The sequence below is a fragment of the Thrips palmi genome, unplaced genomic scaffold (assembly GCF_012932325.1).
Source record: "Thrips palmi isolate BJ-2018 unplaced genomic scaffold, TpBJ-2018v1 HiC_scaffold_2, whole genome shotgun sequence".
In the NCBI taxonomy this organism is placed as follows: Eukaryota; Metazoa; Arthropoda; class Insecta; order Thysanoptera; family Thripidae; genus Thrips; species Thrips palmi.
Genome location: NW_023144629.1, coordinates 5,896,249 through 5,917,572, shown reverse-complemented (window position 1 = coordinate 5,917,572; position 21,324 = coordinate 5,896,249). Strand labels below are relative to the sequence as shown.

At 59.4% G+C, this 21,324-nt stretch overlaps 1 protein-coding gene across 1 annotated transcript in view; it reads left to right on the top strand.

The window, feature by feature from the left end:
- The window catches only part of LOC117647426 (pyrokinin-1 receptor-like), a 54,076-nt gene that overhangs the window by 21,386 nt on the left and 11,366 nt on the right, over positions 1-21,324 (top strand). The window contains exons 2-3 of the mRNA XM_034389163.1: positions 16,551-16,924; positions 17,073-17,518. Coding sequence (XP_034245054.1) covers positions 16,551-16,924; positions 17,073-17,518 — 820 coding nt within the window. The remainder of the gene's footprint in view (positions 1-16,550; positions 16,925-17,072; positions 17,519-21,324) is intronic.

Sequence of the window (21,324 nt, the reverse complement as noted above, 5' to 3'; positions counted from 1 at the left end):
GAGAGAGACGGAGCGACGAAACGACTGTTGGCTGGGCCGGGCGGCAACGGCGGCGGCAGCAGCGCAGCGGACTCGCGGGGACAAATAGTTCTCGTTAAGGAAGGACTGCAGGCCGTGCCACGCCGTGCCACGCACCTCCGTCTTCTCACGCAGGGGGATTAAAAATCAGTTAGGCGGGGGCGGGGCAGTGGGGGCAGGGGGTGGGGGAGGGGGGACAGCAGCTTGCTAGACTTTACTGCTTTTGGCCCAGAGCGCCGCGCGTAGCCGCCGCACCGACCCGCCCGTTTCAAGACACGGCCCAGCAGCGCGCGCACCGCACACACACACACACACCCACACACACACACACCCACACACACACACAGTTTTTGCAGCGCGCGGCTGGTGTGTGGCCGAGCCAGGCCGAGCGCGCGGGCTTGCGTCGCTGCCCCAGGCCGGCCCCGGGCAGGGCAGACCCCCGGGCCGGAGGGGTTTGGAGCCAACTTTTGTCGGCCAACTTTACGACCTCGTGGGCCTTGGAGCCGCTTGGAGCCGCTTGGAGCCGCTTTGGAGCCGCGCGCGGTGCAGCAGGTTGTCATCCGGCAGCGTGCTGATGTCCGGAGGGGAAGGGGGGGGGGGGAAAAAGGGGGGGGGGGTGTTGCAGAAGACGCGGTGTGATGATGATGCGCTGTCCACCGAGGCCGCAAGAAGGCAAGAAACTGTTTCGCCACCCCAGCAAGGAGCTTGATGCAGATTAGGGAAGGAAGGAGGAAAAAAACAACAAACACGCGCCAAAAAAATAGTCTAAAAGCATCTGCTTCACATAACTACGAAGGAAATCGATCGCCGGTCGCATTTTCGCCGCAAAATAGGAAGCGGAGCCAAATTTTCACGAGGGCGGAGAGAAAACTGCGAATCGTTCGTCGTCACACACAAGGAAACGGCGTCTCGCCGAATCAAAACTGTTTCGCCGCCTTTCGGCCCTAAGTTTCCCGCCCTGGCGGCCAGGACCGGTGGCTCGCCGTGGTGGCGACGGCACGACATAAAGACGTCCCTTTCTAAGGGCTAGTGAGGGTCCGGGGCCCTTAAACCCGCTCAGCGCAGCGCGGGGCGGGGCACGGCGGTGGAAGTGGTCGAGGTAGAAGTAAGAGGGGTAAGTACGTTACGTTGCTGATAGCGTTCCTCTCCTCGGAGGGCCGGGCCGCGGTCACTAGCGCTGAAAAACTGCGGCGGAAACAGAATAATCCTCCGCCAAGCCGAGAAGGCCGACGGCCTCGCGGCAGGGGAAGCGCGACGGCCTCGCGGCAGGGGAAGCGCGACGGTGTCGCGGCAGGGGAAGCGCGACAGTGTCGCGGCAGGGGAAGCGCGACGGCCTCGCGGCAGGGGAAGCGCGACAGTGTCGCGGCAGGGGAAGCGCGACAGTGTCGCGGCAGGGGAAGCGCGACAGTGTCGCGGCAGGGGAAGCGCGACAGTGTCGCGGCAGGGGAAGCGCGACAGTGTCGCGGCAGGGGAAGCGCGACAGTGTCGCGGCAGGGGAAGCGCGACAGTGTCGCGGCAGGGGAAGCGCGACAGTGTCGCGGCAGGGGAAGCGCGACAGTGTCGCGGCAGGGGAAGCGCGACAGGTCGCGGGGCAAGGCGGAAGCGCGACGGCTCGCGGCAGGGGAAGCGCGACAGTGTCGCGGCAGGGGAAGCGCGACAGGTCGCGGCAGGGGAAGCGCGACAGTGTCGCGGCAGGGGAAGCGCGACGGCTCGCGGCAGGGGAAGCGCGACAGGTCGCGGCAGGGGAAGCGCGACAGTGTCGCGGCAGGGGAAGCGCGACAGTGTCGCGGCAGGGGAAGCGCGACGGCCTCGCGGCAGGGGAAGCGCGACGGCCTCGCGGCAGGGGAAGCGCGACAGTGTCGCGGCAGGGGAAGCGCGACAGTGTCGCGGCAGGGGAAGCGCGACAGTGTCGCGGCAGGGGAAGCGCGACGGCCTCGCGGCAGGGGAAGCGCGACGTTTTTCCTTTTGCTCGTTCTGTTTTCGCTTTTTCTCTTTTCACTCTTTCTCTTTTCGCTCTTTCTCTTTTCGCTCTTTCTCTTTTCACTCTTTCTCTTTTCACTTTTTCTCTTTTCGCTCTTTCTGTTTCCGCTCTTTCTCCTTTCGCTCTTTCTGATTTCGCTCTTTCTCTTATTACTTTTATCGCAACCTGGTGGAAACGTTTTGGCGGGTTCCTCTCCGGGGTGCTGCTGTCGCTGGAATGAAAACACAGGCAAGGGTACTTGCAGGCGGTACGGGCGCAGCTGTGCACAGAAACAGTATGCACCAAGCGCGCAGCCATAGCACCCCAGGGGGAAAAGGGGGGGGGGGGCAGTTAAGTAGAGGTGGCGGAGTCAAGGCGTCAAGGCGGGGCAAGGGTGACAGTGGGGGTCCCACCGGCCGCAGGCTCCCACGCCCCCACACTGCAGACTGTCTCTCTCGCACACATAGGGCGTCGCGTTGAGGTGCAGGAGACACAGACGGAAAAGACTCTCGGAATCGGTCTGCTGCTCCCACGGCCCGGCCAGTGTCACATCCCTCTTCCTCTCTCTCTCTCTCTCTCTCTCTCTCTCTCTCTCTCTCTCTCTCTGTCGCTGTGATGCCTTCATTGTCGGCACGTCGGGTCGCTATCATGCACCTGTCCGCTTGCCCCAGCCTTCCTGCTGACAGTCCGCTCGCGCGTTTCTCCAGCCGTCTGTCTGTCTGTCTTTCTGACTGTCTGTCTGTCCGTCCGTCTGTCTGCCTAGTGGAGCTGAGAGTGCGGGCATGCAGACACGCAGGCACGCCCCGGGGCTCAATACAATGGCTCTCATTGATCCAATTATAGGCACTAACTGCTGGATTATACCCCACACCCGTCGCAGCCTCGGCCCCGCCTCGGCCCCGCCGTCGGCACGGCCCCCAGGCCACGCCCTCGCTAAAAGCCAGCCGCGCGATGGGTGGCACACTGAGAGTCGTTTTCGTCGCTCTGTCCCTCCCGCACCGACACGGCACGCCCTGTAAGTGCGAGAGAGACAGAGCGACGAAAACGACTCTCGGTCTGCTGGAGCGAAGGCTGGAGCCCGCCATGCAGAGCTTGCGGAGCCCATCAGGGGCACGGTGGGACCCGCTCCGCGCTTCGGGGAGCAGCCAGATCTGGCGCAAGCCTCCTCGTCCCGGATTTCTCATGCGTTCTTCTTTCCAGCGCTCGCAATGCATAATTTATACACTTTCGGAAATACCGCACACAGACATCTTGTCTGCTTTCCAAACATGGGTCGCGTGGGCGGGGACCGACGCCGGGACGAATCGGCGAGGAAAACGCCGCGCTTCTCTCGCACTTTCCATTCAATTTCAAGGGCGTCATTGACTGGCTCGACACTCCTGAATAGAAAAATAAGCCTTGAACATTGTCATCCAGAGACAGTCAACATTTTCACAGTGCGGCGCGGCGTCGCGCGCGCATGAAAAATCCACGGAGCTACCGGTGCAGGCGCGAGCGTCGCGTCACCCTCGGTTAATCTATCACCAAGGCAGGCGCGCCGCGACGCGCCGCGACGCCCAGAAAACACACAAAAGACGAAGCGGATGAGGGAGAGGGATCTCGCGCGTCGCCGTCAAGGAGCCTAGAGCGCCTGCCGACCGCCGGGTAGGCAGCCCGCCGCGCAGCGCGCCTCCACGGCACAGCCTGCCTGCCCGGGGGGGGGGGGGGGGCGCATGCAGGCTGTGTTTGCTGCAGGTGCAAACACAGCGCCACGCCCGCACCGTAGAGTGCAAAGTAATGAGTGCCCCATCACGCGCGGCCCGCAGCCCGTCGCGTGTTGTTGATGTTGTTACTCTTATTGTTGTTGTTTTTATTGTTTTCCCGCCTTCACTTTCGCTTAATGGTGACATCCAATGACGAGCCAGTATACACACTGAAAAATTGAGTTTTGATAACCCGAAAGGAATGCAACATGCCATCATTTTTTTTCTCCACATAGTGAATGCGCTCCGATGGGTCGCGAAGCGCGACACTCACTGCATATGAACACGTCTCATTTTTCTTCCTTTTCTTTCGGAATCTTTTTCCCTCTGGCCGCCCACGCTGGTCTTGTGGCTCACCGCGCTCCACGCCACTAAGAGGAAGAAGTTGGACGGAGGCTGCGTGCTGGAGGCACTGGAGGCACTGGAAAGGGGGGGGGGGGGCTGGAGCAAGCTGGAGTCTGGAGACAGGTCACCAAGGATCTCGCTGCGCCCCGCCAGCCCCGCCAGCCCCGGCGGCGCGTTACAGCTCCGTTACACAGTTACACGATCAGGCGCAAACTTTGTTAGTGTCGGCGTGTCGGCGGGGCTCGGCCGGGCTTGGCGGCTTGGCGGCTATGGGCGCAGTGCGAACGCGACGCGAACGCAGCGCGCACCTCGGGCACGTCGTCGCGCTGCTCCCGAGTCCGCGTCCCTACACCGCGAAAACGCGATGCAAAACCGCGCACAGTCGCGCACGGCACTCATGAATGACTTATAGTGCCTAGTCGTGTCTGACGGAAAACCTTCCACAGCTCCGCAAGATGGATACAGAGCGCAATCCCATCTGCGTTACTCAATCGACCGAAAGTTTGTTGGTTTTCGCAGATTGGGGATCGTCCTCATACCACAAAAGTCCGAGGGGGAGGGAGGGGGAGAGAGGGGGAGAGAGAGGGGCCTCTTTGCGACCCCGCTTGCCAGTGGATCCATCATCACTCCAACATCACTCCGAAAATTAAAAAAAAAACTATTGGGCGAAATCGACTGAAACCTTTTAGTTTCATCATTGATGGATTACAAGCCAATCCCATCTGGGGGTTACAACAATCGACCCGAAAGTTGAGGTTGCTTTTCGAGATTGGGGGGGTCACTCACCACGAAACAGACTGAGCGCCGCCCCCGGGAGTTCGGACACTCTAAAACGAACAGCCGAAGGTGCCCTCTTTGCGACTCCTGTTGCCAGTGGAACGGCCTCCTCCACCGAAAATAAAAAAACCCCTATTGGTGCGAAATCGACTGAAACCTTTTGTTTTCACGTTTATGGGCCCGCCCTATAAATTTGGGGCCGGACCGTTGGCGTGGGGGCGGCCGTCCGGCGCAAAACGGGGGATGGGTACGCCGAAGCCCCGACTTGCTCCTCCACTTGCTTGCCGCCTCCGGCTCGCTCGGCCGTGTAACTCATTTCAATGCGAGCCGCCTGTTTTGTTCATTTGTTTTGGCGCGCTACGAGGGACTTTCCCGGGCTTTCACCGACTTTCCCGTGCTTTCCTCGTCTGTCCACCGGCCCGCGACGGTTGTGTCGCCGCTCCACAGTGGGCCAGAAGACCGGTCGGTGGAGGCGACAAAAACCCTAATCGCGTTTTGAGCTCCAGAGTCGCTGAATGGGACTCGAACCGAATGTGTGACCCCACCAATGGATTGCTCTCCGAACGAGGAATCCATTGGTGGGTTCACACGCGCTGTTCGAGTCCCATTTGGCGACTCTAGAGCGCAAAACGCGTCTGGAGTTTTGGCCGCCTCCACCGGCCTTCCGGCCCGCGCTGTGCGCCCGAGCGTGAACGCACAAGCCGGAAGCCGGAAGGGAGCGAGAAGGCGTCGCAGTGTCGCCACGTCCTTTGTCCTCGTCCTCCACGCACGCGGCACACGCGGCGAGCGCTGTCCTTGTCTCTCTCCCCGCGCCATATTTTCAAAATCACGTCGAGCGCGGCGCGCAGTAAACGGGGCTACTTATCACGCGGGACTGTCTCGCCAGACTTGTTCCGGCTGCCTGCCTGCCTGCCTGGCCGCCTGGCTGCCTGGCTGCCTGCCTGCCTGGCTGGCCTGTCTGTGCCGGGACACTGTCGGCAGGCACTACAGGCACTACTATTACTACACACTGATTGCTCTCCAAGACGGGTGCCAGACTAAAAACTAAAATAACACAATTAAAAATTACAACAGCTTAGAAAAATCATATAAAATGGCAAGGGCAACCGACCGTAGAAACGCAAAAACAAAAAAAAAATTTCGAGTGTAGGCAGAAGGGAGAGTGCTCTCGTCACGAAGGGGAGGCTCGCCTGACGGCAGGCGACGCTCGCGGCAGTACAGTACAAAAAGTGCCCCCTCTCCCCCCCCAACTAATTCGTGTGTCTTGTGTTTCTGCTGCTAATTACTAGCGATGACCGCGTTGACGGCGGGGAGAACGACACACTGCAAATTTCCGAAGTCACATTGAGGCTAATTTTGTCCTCCAAAACGCCACCGAACTTCTTGATGGCATTGTTGTCACGCCTACGCATTAAGTGTAGAAGCTTTATGAAAGTTTCTCATCAATTTGTGATGAAAAAGTCGCATTATTTTCGCTCTTTTCTTTCTTAACGTACGGCGACAAATTTCGACAGCCGAGTCGCCGCGTTGTCGGTCGGAATCACCGTCGCGTGATCAAAAAAAAAAAAACCGCAAACGGCTTTCCGTAACAATAGGGTTGCGCGCGGCGGCACGCTGCGCCGAGAGTCGTCGCTCTGTCTCTCTCGCACCTGCACGGGACGCCCCACGAGTGCGAGAGAGACAGAGCGACGACTCTCGGAATCGGTCCGCTGCAGCGCGCTGGCGGGGTGGTCGATGCATACAGTGTAGCGACGCCATTAATGTTCGCGCACGTATGACTGCATCAGTGGCGTGGGTGGCGGAGAGCAGGACGCCACGCCACCCGAAAAAGAAAGACACGCCCACATCGAAAAACGCGCGCCCCGCGGCGAATAAAGAAAGAAAAATAAAAACAAAACAAGAGCAGATTAAATATGCAAACTGTGTGTCTGTTTGTCGGACGCGCGAGTAAGCAGATCAGGGCGGGGGAGCCGTTTGCCCTCTGAGGGGCGCGGGGGCACACCGTGGCAGTGGCGTGGCAGTGCCCCCCAGCAGGTGGCAAGGATAACAAAGTCGCAAGTGGCGTGATAAGTAGGAAGGGGGAGGGGGCTCGTTGGCGAAACGGCCAGTCGGGGTGGGGGTGGAGGGGGTAGGGGGACCGAAGGGGTTCCGGAATGCAAGCCAAACACGGATTGTCCGCGGATGTCGGCATCGAGCCGTCTAATCTCCTCCACGCTAATGGCGAGCATTCCGTCTCTCCCCCCCCTCCCCCCTTCGCTGCTGGCAGCAGCGTCAAATTCGTTAGCAAGTTAGTTTTTTGTGCATTTTATTTCGAGTGGCGGGAGAGCGGGCGTGGCCTGCTGCCGGTGCACTTTCATCATCTTTCATCAAAAAACATTTTTCTTGTTTTTTTTTGGAATGCGGTCGTCTCTGTGGCTGGCGGGGCTGGCGGGCCGCGTTTCCGCCCACAGCGAAGGCACGCCCGCACAGTGTAGGCACGCACCTATTTCGCCGCTCCCTCCGCGCGTCTCTTCAAATTTAAAACCAAATTTAAACCCACGTGGCTTCCCGCTTTTATAAATTCCTCTTTACCCCTCTCGGCGTGGCATTGCGTGGCGTGGCATTGCCCCCGGCCCCTCGTCGCCTTCAAATCCACCACCGCAAGCTGGCCCGGCGCCAGCGGACCCGTTCTGTCTCTGTCGCACTCGCGGCCCCCGTCGATGCGAGAGAGAGAGAGAGAGAGAGAGAGAGAGAGAGCGGAAGCAGTCGCCGGCCCGGGGTATCACGGCTGACGCGCTAAACGCATTCGCAACACGTGTGGGCCGGCTCCGACTGGCTCGCATTGATTCCAGCAGCCAAACCATAAATAGCCATAAATAGCCATAAATTGCCGTAAATAGCCACAAATAGCCGCAAAGAGCCAGCAGCAGCCAATAACAGCGGCCGTCGGTGCAATCCCGCTCACCCGCCGGGGGCCTTATATTCGCACCACGCTTTTTGTGGCCGACAAATGAATTCGGTATCGCGGCCCCCGGCTGGGGTCGAACCTCGAACCTCGGTTCGCACTTCGTACTCCGTCCCTGGAACCCTGGCGCGGGGTTCCAAGGGTTGCCCAGGCCTCGCCGGGGTTCTTGTCGGCCTCCTCGCCGCCCGAGACGCCTCGAGTTGAACTCGAGATAACAGATCGATCCGGGTGGCTCCTCCTCGGGATAATTAGACTCAAATAAACATGCCAGCCGCGGCCATCGCCGGCCAGCGCCACACGCTCTGTCTCTCTCGCACTCGTGGGACGTCTCGCGAGGGTGCGAGAGGCACTATGGCCACTTCGCGTGCGCCACCTTCAGGAGGACCTACCGCCCCAGCGCGAGTGGTATGTGTGAAGGAGAGAGAAAGAATTCATGGCAAAAGTGGTCTACGAGAAAGAGAGGGGGGGGTGACCACACGTCGGGGAGTCTCCCTCTGTCATTGCTGTCCCTTTAATTCGGGTCGGACATAATTGCCCCAAAAGGCACATACCAACTCAGCGGGACGGGTTCCGTGAGTCGCTCTCTCTCTCTCTAGTGAGAGAGACGGGGCAACGACAGTGACTCTTGGAATCAGCCGCTGCGGCGGACACTCGCAGTGTTACTTTCGTCTGGATTAATTCGGTGCTCGTGACTCGGCGTGTGCGCTGAGGCTGCAGTTTCGGCGGCCAACCGAGCGCGAGGGCTGGTGTGTGTGTGTGTGTGTGTGTGTGTGTGTGTGTGTGTGTGACGGAGAGCCGCGCACGCTGTTCGGAATGAGCAGCCCGTGGGTCGAGAGGCTGCATTGTACACCGGATCACGTGGCTGATGACGTCATGACGTCCCATTCGCACACCGAGAGAGAGAGAGGGAGGGGGAGAGAGAGAGAGAGAGAGAGAGAGAGAGAGAGAGAGAGAGAGAGAGAGAGAGAGGCCTTGGCTGTCCGTCACAGGGACCGCTTGTCCCTCGGCTTGAACCGAGGCTTGTCCCCACCACGAGCACCACCACCTGCCTCAGGGACCCTCCAGGACCCTCCAGGACCCTCGGGCGGGCAGGCAAAGCCGGCGTCAAGGTCGCCAAGGTCACCGACAGCGCGAACGAGCAGACAAGCAGCGGTCGCCGTTCCCACCGCAGAGTCGCCCTGTCCCTCTCGCACCCGTGCGGGACGCCCCTCGAGTGCGAGAGAGACAGACTCTCGGAATGAGTGTACCGCTGCGCGAGCGGCAAAGTGGCTCGCTGCTCCTCGCTACGCGACGCTGTGCGAGTGCCTGCCGGGCCCTGCCGGCCGACGGGAGAATTATGCAGACCTTACGCTGACTCGACTATAGAGAAGGGGGACAGCTTGCCATTTGTTTAAGGCCAGTTTGGAGGAGGGGGGCGGGGAGTGAAATGAATTAGGAGCGGCAGCCGAGCAGCAGCGAGCGAGGCTCCAACTGACGGCGAACTAGCGGGGCACTGCGAGGGACTTAGCCGGAGGGGCGTGGAACCTCGTGTTGCCCCGTGTCAGAAGGGGGGCACGCGCCCCGCCTGCATTCCGAGAGTCATCGCCCCGTCTCTCTCGCACCCACACGCGGCGCGCCGTCAATGCGAGAGAGACGGAGCAACGACTCTCGGCATCAGCCGGCCGGCCTTGCGAGGCTGCGAGGAATTCCCCGCAAATAGAATAGAAGGATGATAGAAGAATGAAGGATGGCGAGACAAATCCGTCTCACTGAAAATTTTGGCCATCATTCTCGCCGTTCAATTTTCAGAGCGGAGGCCCCGAAAACGAAAACAACACTAAATGAAACGGGATTGCCGCGCATGACTTTACATGCCCGGCCGTACACCGGTTCCCGACGTCTCTGCTGCATTCTTCATTCCAAACAGCGGAGGCGCCGGCATTTGAATCTCGTGCAGCCCGGAGGAATTTCACGGGAAAACTGTACATTTCCCGGAATCCGGACCCGGGCCAGTGGGTGCCACGCTGCACGCATGCGTGTGTGTGTGGTTAGGTTGGCACGGCCTTGGCCACGGCCAGAGAGTCTCTCTTTGCCACTTTTCGGACCAGGAGATTCCAATGGGGAATGGGGGCGTGATGCTAGCAGGCCGTCGGCAGATCGGCGTCGACAACAGCTCCCAAAGACTGCAAAGCTCCCCGTCAAAGGGCTGTAGGGCCGGCTGGCCGGAATGTATTGGTCGGGCCCGGAGCAGCCCGGAGGCCCAAGAACGCCTTTCAGCCCGGCGGCTTGGCGGGGCACTGCAGGGCCTGTCGGGGCGCCCTCGCAAAGCAGCCGGCCAGGGCGGGGACGGGATAGGGAGGCTTGTTTGCTTGCTCTGCTGAACTCACAGTGTCGGCAACGCTGTCAATTGTAGGTTATGTGTCCTTTGCTGCCACGCAAACACACACACGCACACTCACAGAGAGAGAGAGAGAGAGAGAGAGAGAGAGAGAGAGAGAGAGAGAGAGAGAGAGAGAGAGAGAGAGAGAGAGAGCACACGCACAAAGCCAGCAAACACATCAGCGGGGCCATCAACAGGGACTGGCGCAAACAGGGCGCACGCTTAAGGACGAGACAATACGGGCCTGCATCGGACCGTGGCATTGGCCGGGGGGGGGGGGGGGGGGACGACGCACAGCCCTCGTTGTCGCGGTGGGCGCCGAGTGCGTGGCGGGGATCGACTTGTTAGCCCGGCCGACGCGGAGGGGCGGCCCTGAAAGCCCACTGTCGGGCAAAGTCCTTTCCACCTATTGCAGCGGTTCTCAGCCTTTCTCGACTCGCGACCCCAAATTTGTAGCCAAAAATTTCCGCGACCCCAGGAAAAGTTTCGCGACCCCACGGGACCCCTCCTTTAGCATGCCACTGCGTCTGATCCGAGGCGGGCATTTTGCTCCCTCAACGGGCAATTGGTCTTTGGACCTTCCTTTAGCATGCCTCTGTTACGGAGTGCGATTATCAGTCTTAGTTTGGGAGCAGTATTGTCTCAAAGTTGGCCACAACGCTCAGAAATGTCTTTAAAAAATCATGTTTTGGGTCGATTTTAAGCAGCCACTGCGTCTGATCCGAGGCGGGCATTTTGCTCCCTCAACGGGCATTTTCTTTGGCCCTTCCTTAGCAGCCCCTGTCGGAATGCGATTATCAGGCTTGTTTGCTTGCTCTGTGACTAAACAGTTGACCAAACAGGCTGTCAATTTTTCAAGACTTACTGTGCGTTTCGGCCAACGCAGACAATACTGCTCTCAAACTAAGACTGATAATCACACTGAGAAAGGAGCAAAGAAGAAGGAAAGACCAATTGCCGTGAAGGAGAGACGAAAAGCCGGGCAGACGCACGCACAAAGCCAGCAAACACATCACGAGGCATCAACAGGGACTGGCGCAAACGGCGCACGCTTAAGGACCCCGACAATACGGGCTGCTAGGACCGTGGCATTGGCCGGGGGGGGGGGGCGACGCAAGCCCCTTGTCGCGGTGGGCGCCGAGTGCGTGGCCGGGATCGACTTGTTCTTCGGCCGACGCGGAGAGGCGGCCCTGAGAGCCCACTGTCGGGCAAAGTCCTCTCCACCTATTGGTACCCCCGCGGCCGTGACTTCAAGATGTGAACACCCGGGCGGGTACACAGAGTACCTCGAGTACCTGTTTAACGACTCTGGAGCTCAAAACGCATCCAGAATTAGGGCGGCCTCCACCGGCCTTCTGGCCCACTGTGCGTCGGAGCCTTGGCTGCCGAGTGCCGGCCCGCGCCCTGCCTGCTTGTCCCTTTCTCATTACTAACGAGAGAGACTCCGGGAGTCTGCAAGTCCGGGGGCCTCCAGAGGCCCGGCCAGTCCGCCGGACAACGGCTCAGCCGGCGCCAGGGCCCGCGAGCCCGGTGAGGGGCAGGAGGCCCGGGCCACCGCCACCGCGCAGTGGCGGGGCTCAAGCCTTGTTCTGCTGCGAAGCTGCGAATCCCCGAGGACAAACAATGCCTCGACCTCCCCGCAGTGGGCCGCCGGCCCGGCAGCCCCGCCGGCGAGGGCGTCCATGCGTCTCTCCAATAACGGAAGTACTCCTTATTGGCGAGCTCTGCTGGCTCTGCGCAGCGCCCTGTAGGTCTGATTCCGACCGCCGCCGCCGGCCTTCTGGCCCACTGTGAGCCGCCGTGTGCTGCTGGCAGCACGCACAGTCGCCGTCCGAGAAAGAAGGACCTCCCCCTTCCCCCGTTAGCGCCCCGTCGAGTCATTAGAGAGGTCGACGGCGACGTCAGCACGTTCGGCTCTGCACCCGACGTAAGAAAGCGTCCTCGCCGTCGTCTTCGTCGTCGTGCTCGTCGTCCTCGGGCAGGGCGCCCGGCTCGTAATGAAAACGCACCGGTAACGACTCGCGGCCACGAAGGGGTTGACAAACTAGCACGTGCCGCCTGCCTGCCCGTCCGTCCGGCCACGGCTGGCTGGCTGGCTGCTCTAGTTTGGCTATGACCCAATTCGGAACGAGACTCGAAATAATTGGCGCGTCAACGTATGGGTAGCTCGTGCGTCCGCCGCGTTCCCATTGGTTGCACACAACACCGCCACAGCGCAGCAGAGCGCCAGCACCGCCAGCACACGCGATTAACGATTAATCCGAGCAAAGCCACTGCCAAGCGAAGGGAAGACCCAAGGCCCTTAGGCATCACCTTTCCCGTCTTCAAATCCAGCTTTGGATTCCAAGGCGACGCTTTTACCGTGAGGCGACCAAAGATTTATTTTTTTTAGTCCACGCTTCACGGCACGCGAAGACGTCCCCTCCGGCGCCGCTTTTGATGTGGACGAAGAACTAGACAAATAAAAGGACGCTCAGCTCAGCTCGGGCGAGCGACCTCGGGCCGTCTGTCGCCACACTGCCAAGGCAAACGCTTTTAGTTAATTAACAGCGTGCGTCCCCCTATGCTGGTGAAAACGGCACCGTTCGCTTGGCGCTTGAATTGAACGGTTGTAAATTGAAGCGCCCTTGCTGGAAAATCAATTTGCTTGCAACTTTTTTCAAAGATTTTTTTTTCTGCTTACAATGACGGCGCCGGTCTTCAAGACGCGGGAATCACAGTCTCCGCGCTCTTCGGCACTTATTTTTATGACAGTAGCCCCTCTCCCCTCCCCCTCCCCTCCCCCTCCCCTCGCCCGGGGTCCCCGAGGAGCGGCACAAGCTTCGGCCATAAACCGTGTTGCCTTCATGTGCAGTAGTGTCTTGCTCGAACCCCGGTCCACCCGCGTGGCCGCGTCCGGTGGGAGGAGGGGGGATTGCTACAGTTACGCCCCCTTGCCCCACTGGCCGACTGGGCCCCCGCTGCCCCGCTGCCCCACTGCCCCGCAAGGCACACAAGCCCCTAAAATACAGCCTTCCTTGGCCCGCTCCGCTTGGCCGTGCGTCGCCGTGCTTCACCACCATTATGCCACTTTGCAGTCTGTTTGGGGCGGGGCGGGGCGGGGCGGGGCGGGGCGGGGCAAGACTTCCGCTTTCTGTCCGATTCCCCACACTTACGCGGCGTGCAAAGTGGCTCTAAATGAAACGGCGTTTCGCGCACTGTTTCGCGAACCACCACTGCGCCCCGCGTCCCTGCATGTGTGCAGCAAGCACAAGGTGCGTACCGTCGCGCCGGACAGCCCAACGAGGCAATAAATTCGTGTCGCGGGACGAAGCGAACCCCCAATCGTAAACCAGCAGACTGATTCCGAGAGCCCTTTCCGTCGCTCTGTCTCTTTCGCACCTGGAAGGGGACGCCTCATGCGTGAGAGAGAGGCAGAGCGACGGAAACGACTCTCGGAATCGGGCGGCTGGGATGGAGGGGGAGGGGGCGGCACTGCTGACCAAACGTCCCACGGGATCGTCTCTATCAATCTGAATGCGAAAATGGGGCCGCGCGACGCAGAGTCTAAGTCCGAGTGGCAGACGGGTCCGAGCCCCGCCCCTCCGACGTCGGTATGAAGGAAGACGACCTCCTAACGGAACGGGTAACGAAACGCTACAGCTCACTCTGGAAGAAGGAAAAACGACTCTGTATTTTTGCGTGATATTCACATTCAAACGAACGTGACACAATCAAGCTGAAAGGAATGTGATATTAATTTTGAACTGGCATCAACGCGGAGGCCAGTGCCTGGATTCCTGGATTCTTGGATTCTTGTATTTCCGGGTTCCAGGATTCCAGGAAGCTGCGGGCACTTCTTTGTCTCGTAATTCGTTCCAACTTGTTGTAGATGTGCCTCGCGGGCCGCGTCTCGCCCCCGCGGCTCGGCGGCTCGGTGATGTAAGATTAAAGTGCACAAGCTGTGCCGCTGGACCGGACCCGGACGGGACTTCAAACTTTTTAACGAGAGTTCCTGCAATCTGATAATTTGACGTGTCATCTTTTTTCAAGAAAAATAGAGCTCTTGCTTTCCGGTAAATGGGGGGGAGGAGAGGGGGCTGCTTAACTTTCGGAGCTGCTTTCGGCGTTCGGATGGGAACCGGCTACCTTATTGCCCCCAGCCGCGCGCCCGGGACGCCCCGGGACGGAATCGCAGTCGGAGAACCCGCTTCAAAATTTAATGGATTCCGGAGAATCGAACCGAGGTCTTCGGCCTTGGGAAGCGAGGCTGCTCGTCGCTCGGCTACACTGACGTCACGACGAGTTGAACACCGCTTCGGGGATGAGACTCTTCGGCGCCTCTTGGGGGAGGTGGGAAGGTGCGGCCTGGACATCATGTCTGAGGCGGAAGGGGGAGTACCACTTTTTGCCTGCTTACAGGGACAAAGTGTTGCTTTTTGCTTACCTTGCAGGCGGCTAGGGTCAAGGCGGCCGATTCCCCCCCCCCTCTGGATCCGCCCTTGCGTGTTTGCCACGTCCGGTCAGTACGTCCGTCTGTCCGACCGTCCGACGCCGAGTGCAAAGTACCGGGCAAGTTTGAATGGAAACACTCACTGAGTCCGGACCGTTTGCATACCCCTCCCACCTCACTCACTCACCCACACAGCCAGCGCGGCAAGGCGCGCACACGGAGACACGCACACACGGACACACACACACAAACACACACGCACACACGCACGCACGCGCGACCAGTCCGTGAGTTCAATTCGCGCAGTGCGGGCCCCGAATAAATTGCGATTTGTTAGCCAGTTCCCTCCGGCTCCCTCACAGACATTGCTTCTGGCCTTCTGCGCGGACCGATTCCGAGAAGTCGCTTTCGTCGCTCCGTCTCCACCACACCGCTAGGGGTCGCCCCGTGAGAGCGAGAGAGACGGAGCGACGGAGAGCGAGCCCCCGAGTGAGACGGCTGGCGACGCTCCGCCGCTCTGCCGCGCGTTGTGCCTCGGCGCCTCGGCCACACGCTCCCCGCTCCGCCCCGGGACGTATACTTTCCTACTAGTTTACAATCGAGAAAGCGGGCGGAGCGCGAGGCGCGGGCGATGCAGCCACTGCCGAGACGAGGGCGCCAAACAGGAAAATTTCAACCATTCCCAACACCCTGTTTGCTTAAAAAACAAAAAAGAACTGTCGAATTTTTTTTTATTTTTAGTGCAGCGACGCAATCGCCTCGCTATCGCGTCCCGTCAAAGAGCCGCGGAGAGGAAAAACAAATTAAGGGCAAAAAACGTCTCTCTCTCTTTTTTTTTTCTCTCGCGGGGTGCGCGACTTTACGCAACGAGCAAAACAAAGACAAGGGACGGGGCGGCCGAAGGACCAAAGGGCAGGACCGGAGGAGGGGACTCGCACGCCGTCACTGCCGTCATTTCGTCGCTCTGTCTCTCTCGCACTCGCGAGGCTTTCCGTAGGGGTGTGAGAGAGACAGAGCGACGAAAGGACCTTCCGGAATCAGGCGGCGGCGGCTCCGATGTTCGTTCATCGGCGGAGCGGCGTCGCACGCCGACTGCGCAAACTTACTCGCGAAATAAGGAAAACGAAGCCAGGGCGGTCCGCCTCTCGGAAGAAAGGGACAAGGAAGAGACCTGACGCACGCCATGTTCCCCGACAGTCACTTTGGTGGTTTCCCACACTGGAGGGACCAGAGCGCACTGCACACTGCCAAGTCCCTCGTCGGGGATACAGACAGGGTCGCGGGGCTCAGCCCGCCCCGCCCCGCCCCGCCCGCCGCGGTGAGGTTGTACCGCCGTGGGACGGGACTCAGGAATGCCAATGGCTTTAAAAATAATGCCCTTTTGGGCCCGCTCGCCTGGAGGCCCGCTCCGCTCGGCGCGCTCGGCGGCCTGGCGCGGCCCTGCGCGTCTCCGGAGAGCGGGCCCACTGCCACCCCTAGAAAGGGCCCTAGCCCCTAATCGTATTTGGCCAACGTCGGGAAAGAAAGCGACTAGCACGGCGGGGCGGGGCGCGGCGGTACCGCTTAGGAAAGACCAACTCCAGACCGAACTGTCAAGGAACACCCGACCCATGTCGAAAGCGGACGTGTCGACGTGTCGAAAGGCGAGGAAAGGCAAGGGGAGGGCGCACAGCCGCGCGTGACATGGCGGTGCCTGGCCCTGCCTGCCTGGCCGTGGCTGCAATTACTGACTCGGCCATCGCGCGGACCCACAGGGCAAACAGTGGAGGGAGAGGCTGACCCGATGCACTGTTAGGACCGCGAAGGGAAAGCAGGTGCCGGAAAATGCACTACGCTGCACATGGCCAACCCCAGGCCCTACAGTGCGGTGCGGCTCACTTGTCCGACCTCCCACTTGCCCGACCCTAACAAAAAAATTAAAAAAAAAAAACTTATAAAAAAAGTGTTCTGACTGAAGACGTTTGTCCTTGCAGCTTATGGCGGGGGCGGCGACCTCGGCCTCCGTGACGTCCGCCAGGTCCGCCACCACACTGCCGCCCTTCGACAACGCGACCGCCAACGACTCGCTGCACTGGTACGAGCCCGCCTACGAGCGCGACCCGCCCCACATCATCATCCCCCTGAGCGCCATGTACGTCATCGTGTTCGTGTTCGGCCTGCTGGGCAACATCAGCACCTGCATCGTCATCGGACGCAACCGGCAGATGCGCACCGCCACCAACTTCTACCTGTTCAGCCTGGCCTGCTCCGACCTGCTGCTGCTCATCTCGGGGCTGCCGCTCGAGCTGCACAAGATCTGGTTTCCCTACCCCTACCCCTTCAACGAGGCCACCTGCGTCATCCAGGGGTAAGCCAACCAGCCTCAGCCGCCGGACTCGTGAAAAAAAAACCTGTTTCTCGTGCCCCTGTTGTTGTTGTTGTTATTGTTGTTGTTGTTGTTGTTGTTGTTGTTGTTGTTGTTGTTGTTGTCGCTGACTCCCACTGCCTGCCCGCAGCATGTCGGCGGAGACGTCGGCCAACGCCACGGTGCTCACCATCCTGCTCTTCACGTGCGAGCGCTACATCGCCATCGTGCACCCGCTGGTGAAGCTGCAGGCGCGGCGCAGCGCGCTCTGGGTGTCGCGCGTCTTCAAGGCCCCCGTGCTGCTGGGCGGCGTGTGGGTGGCGTCGCTGCTGCTGGCCGTGCCGCAGGCCATGCAGTTCGGCATCGTCAACCCCAACGAGGACATCCCCGACTCCCCGGACCTGTCCGAGTGCACCATCAAGCACTTCTTCGTGCGCCACGCCTTCCTCATCTCCACCGTCGTCTTCTTCCTGGCGCCGCTCACCGTCATCACCATCCTCTACCTGCGCATCTTCGTCAAGCTGCAGGAGGCCAAGCGGCACCGCATCCGGTCCACGGCCCAGGACCAGAACCAGGGCCACGTCGTCAAGATCCTGGGTGAGTGCAAAGGCGGGAACCCCCCCCCCTCCAAAAAAAACTTGGGATTTTGGGGCTTTCAGGCAGCGCAACCCGTTTGGTGACTCTAGGGCTCAAAGCGCGTCTAGAGTTTTGGCCTCCTCCGCCGGTCTTCCGGCCCACTGTGGGTGGGATCGGCAAATCGGTGCCCGCGCGGTCCGAACCAAAGCCCCAGAAGGCAGAAAGCGGCCAACTTGTTTTATTGACTGTCGGTGGAATGCGGTGGAATGCCGTGGCGTTGCTGGCCGTGCTGCCCGAGCCGCGCTGTGAGATATTGCAACCCGGATCCGGGCAGCGATGTTATTAGACATTGTTTCCAACTGATATGAGACGCGGGGGACAAAAGACCCCGCCGATACCTGGAGCGAGGACCGCGGGGTGGGGGAAAAACGTCGAGCAGGCATTCTTCAAGGAGGAAACTCTTCCAATAACGGAGTGACATCACCGCCTGCTCGACTAGGGCAGACCCCAAGTGGGGTCGCGAAAAAATTTTAAGGGGTCGCGGCGAGGTAGCTGGGGTCGTGTTTTGGGCCGATTTTAAGCAGCCACTGCGTCTGATCCGAGGCGGGCATTTTGCTCCCTCAACGGGCAATTGGTCTTTGAACCTTCCTTTAGCATGCCTTTGTTACGGAGTTTGATTATCAGTCTTAGTTTGGGAGCAGTATTGTCTCAAAGTTTACCAAAACGGTCAGAAATGTCTTTGAAAAATCGTGTTTTGGGCCGATTTTAAGCAGCCACTGCGTCTGACCCGAGGCGGTATTTCGTCCTCCTTCAACGGGCAATTGGTCTTTGGACCTTCCTTTAGCATGCCTTTGTTACGGAGTGTGATTATCGGTCTTAGTTTGGGAGCAGTATTGTCTCAAAGTTGGCCGAAACGCTCAGAAATGTCTTTGAAAATTCGTGTTTTGGGGTCGATTTTAAGCAGCCACTGCGTCTGACCCGAGGCGGTATTTCGTCCTCCTTCAACGGGCAATTGGTCTTTGGACCTTCCTTTAGCATGCCTTTGTTACGGAGTGTGATTATCGGTCTTAGTTTGGGAGCAGTATTGTCTCAAAGTTGGCCGAAACGCTCAGAAATGTCTTTGAAAAACCGTTGTGACTGTTTTGGCCAACTTTGAGACAATACTGCTCCCAAACTAAGACTGATAATCGCATTCCGTAACAGAGGCATGCTAAAGGAAGGTCCAAAGAACAATTGCCCGTTGAGGGAGCAAAATGCCCGGCTCGGATCAGACGCAGTGGCTGCTTAAAATCGACCCAAAACATGATTTTTCAAAGACATTTCTGAGCGTTTTGGCCAACTTTGAGACAATACTGCCCCCAAACTAAGACTGATAATCGCACTCCGTAACAGAGGCATGCTAAAGGAAAGTCCAAAGACCAATTGCCCGTTGAGGGAGCAAAATGCCCGCCTCGGATCAGACGCAGTGGCATGCTAAAGGAGGGGTCCCGTGGGGTCGTGAAACTTTTCCTGGGGGTCGCGGAAATTTTTGGCTCCAAATTTGGGGTCGCGAGCCGAGAAAGGTTGGACTAGGGACAGAGTCCGGGAGGGGGACGCGGCCACGCGGGCACGGAGCGCCCGCAGAGTCGAGGGTAGGCAACGCGCACTGCAGCGGCGTACAGCGGGCCGGCCTACGCCACGCTTCGCAGGCGGCCGGCTCGGGTTCGATTCCGGCCGCCGCCTCCGCCGCGTTGCATTTCTCTTCGTTATACTTTTTCTATTTTTTTCAAGCGCCTTATTTTCTTTGCGGCTCGTCGTCACGTAGCCCACGTACTTCTAGATGGGGACCGCGTTGTCGAGGAGGAAGGCGATGAGCTTGAGGTGGGTCTCATTCCGCCGTACCCGTTCCTCCGACCCGTTCCTCCGACCCGTCCGACCCTTCCCTTCCAACCCGTCCGGTGAGGCCGCTCTATTTCCCCAGAGGGGGGACGTCAATAAGAAGATCCAAAATCCCGCGACCTACCCGCGTACCGCGTGGGCCGGGAGCGGGCCGCGCGCACACAAATGTTCTCCTCGTTTCCTTTTGTCTTTCTCTCTCTCTCTCTCTCTCTCTCTCTCTCTCTCTCTCTCTCTCTCTCTCTCTCTCTCTCCTCTCCCCCTCTCTCTCATCCTCATCCTGCCCGCTTCGTCTTCTTCACACAATTCACGATTTCGGCTGTGCGTTCCTTTTCCCGAGTGGTTACCCTGGGAAGTAATACGCATCATGAATGAATCATGGCCTTCTCCTCGAGCCTGGAGGCGGGGCGGGGCGGGGAAGGGGTTGACGCGGCGTCGAGCACGTGGCCGCAGCACCACTGCAAAGGCTAGCGCCACCACCATCGACTACTGATGAACAAGCAGCCCCAGTGACACCCAAGTGACACCGCTTTCTCAAAAAAAAAGAAGTCCTGTAAAAAAAAGGGAAAAAAGGCGACCCTTCTGTTTGACGTGCTTCCCGGAATCGGCTCGGCTCGCTCTGCTGGCTCAGGTGTCTCGAGGAACACGACGAGGGCCGAAGCGGAATAATCAGAGAGAGAGAGAGAGGGGGGGGAGAGAGAGAGACCGGAAAAACGGGCACTAGCCTTTCGGTCTTCTGGCCCACTTTGCTAGCCTAACTTCACTCAACCTAACCTAACCTGCCTCGATGCGCCCTCAGGCTGAAGCTAAAACGTTCCATTCCGAGCGATTTGAGCGCCGCGCCGATATCCGCCTCCCTCGCCACATAAGTGGGAATAAAAAGTGGCGCTTTATTTATTTATTTCTTTATTTCTCTCCCTGCTCTCGCGGGAGTAAATCGGGCAAAGATATCAGGAGGCGGGCCTCGCCCCTCAGTTATCGGGCTGAGTGTTTTCCCCCACCCCTTTTATTATTTTCCATCTCTCTCTCTCTCTCTCTCTCTCTCTCTCTCTCTCTCTCTCTCTCTCTCTCTCTCTCTCTCTCTCTCTCTCTCTCCCAGCGGGTGTATGGCATGGCACACAACCCCGTTCAAGGCAGACCGCATGCACGTCCACGTTTTGACACTTTGTTGCGGATATTATGCTCTGCTTCTTGTGTGCGAAACACGTTTTTCCTTCTCTATTTTTTGTATCTTTTTCTTTCCTCCTTTTCAATTTTTCCGCGTTGTTGTGTGGTCACAGAAAAAAATTGTGATTTTTTTTTTAATTTTTACGTGTAAATACCACTTGCCAGGCTTGTTACGGTTTTCCTTGTTGCATTATCACCGGCCCGCCGTCGGGAGAGAGCGAGAGAGAGGGGGGGGGCAGCGGAGACCCGAGGACATCGAAAGCCATAAATTACTCCCAGCTGCGCACAGCGCGAGGCGCGGCCGAAGTTAGCGCGAGGATACAATCTGCGAAGGGGGGGGGGGGGGGGAGGGGCCACGGGGCAGCCAGGCTAGTTGCAAGGACAGCAGCGTAATCAGGAAAAACATTGTTCCTCCAGTGGCTCAGCCAAGGGGCAGCCAAAGGGCTCGGCGGGCCGTCATCGAAGCGACCGGACCGGTCAGAACGGCGAATCCGGTCGGACAGCGGCATTTCGAGGGGCGGCCACGCCGCGTTGCAACAGTACGTCGGGGGAAGCACCAGTGTACCCGCCATTTTGGCTGAACGCTCTGCTTGGTTCTCCAGGACCACTCTCGCCGTGCGTGGCCGAGGCGCCGAGGCGTGCCCTCCACCGTAAGCCCAATCCGCCATGACCATGGCGGTAAGCCCCCTCACGGGCCGCTCACGGGCCGCTCACGGCCATGGCGCATGTTAATGGAAGATTTGCGCGCCCCGAGGTGGCCAAGGACGCCGTCGTCGTCGTCTCGA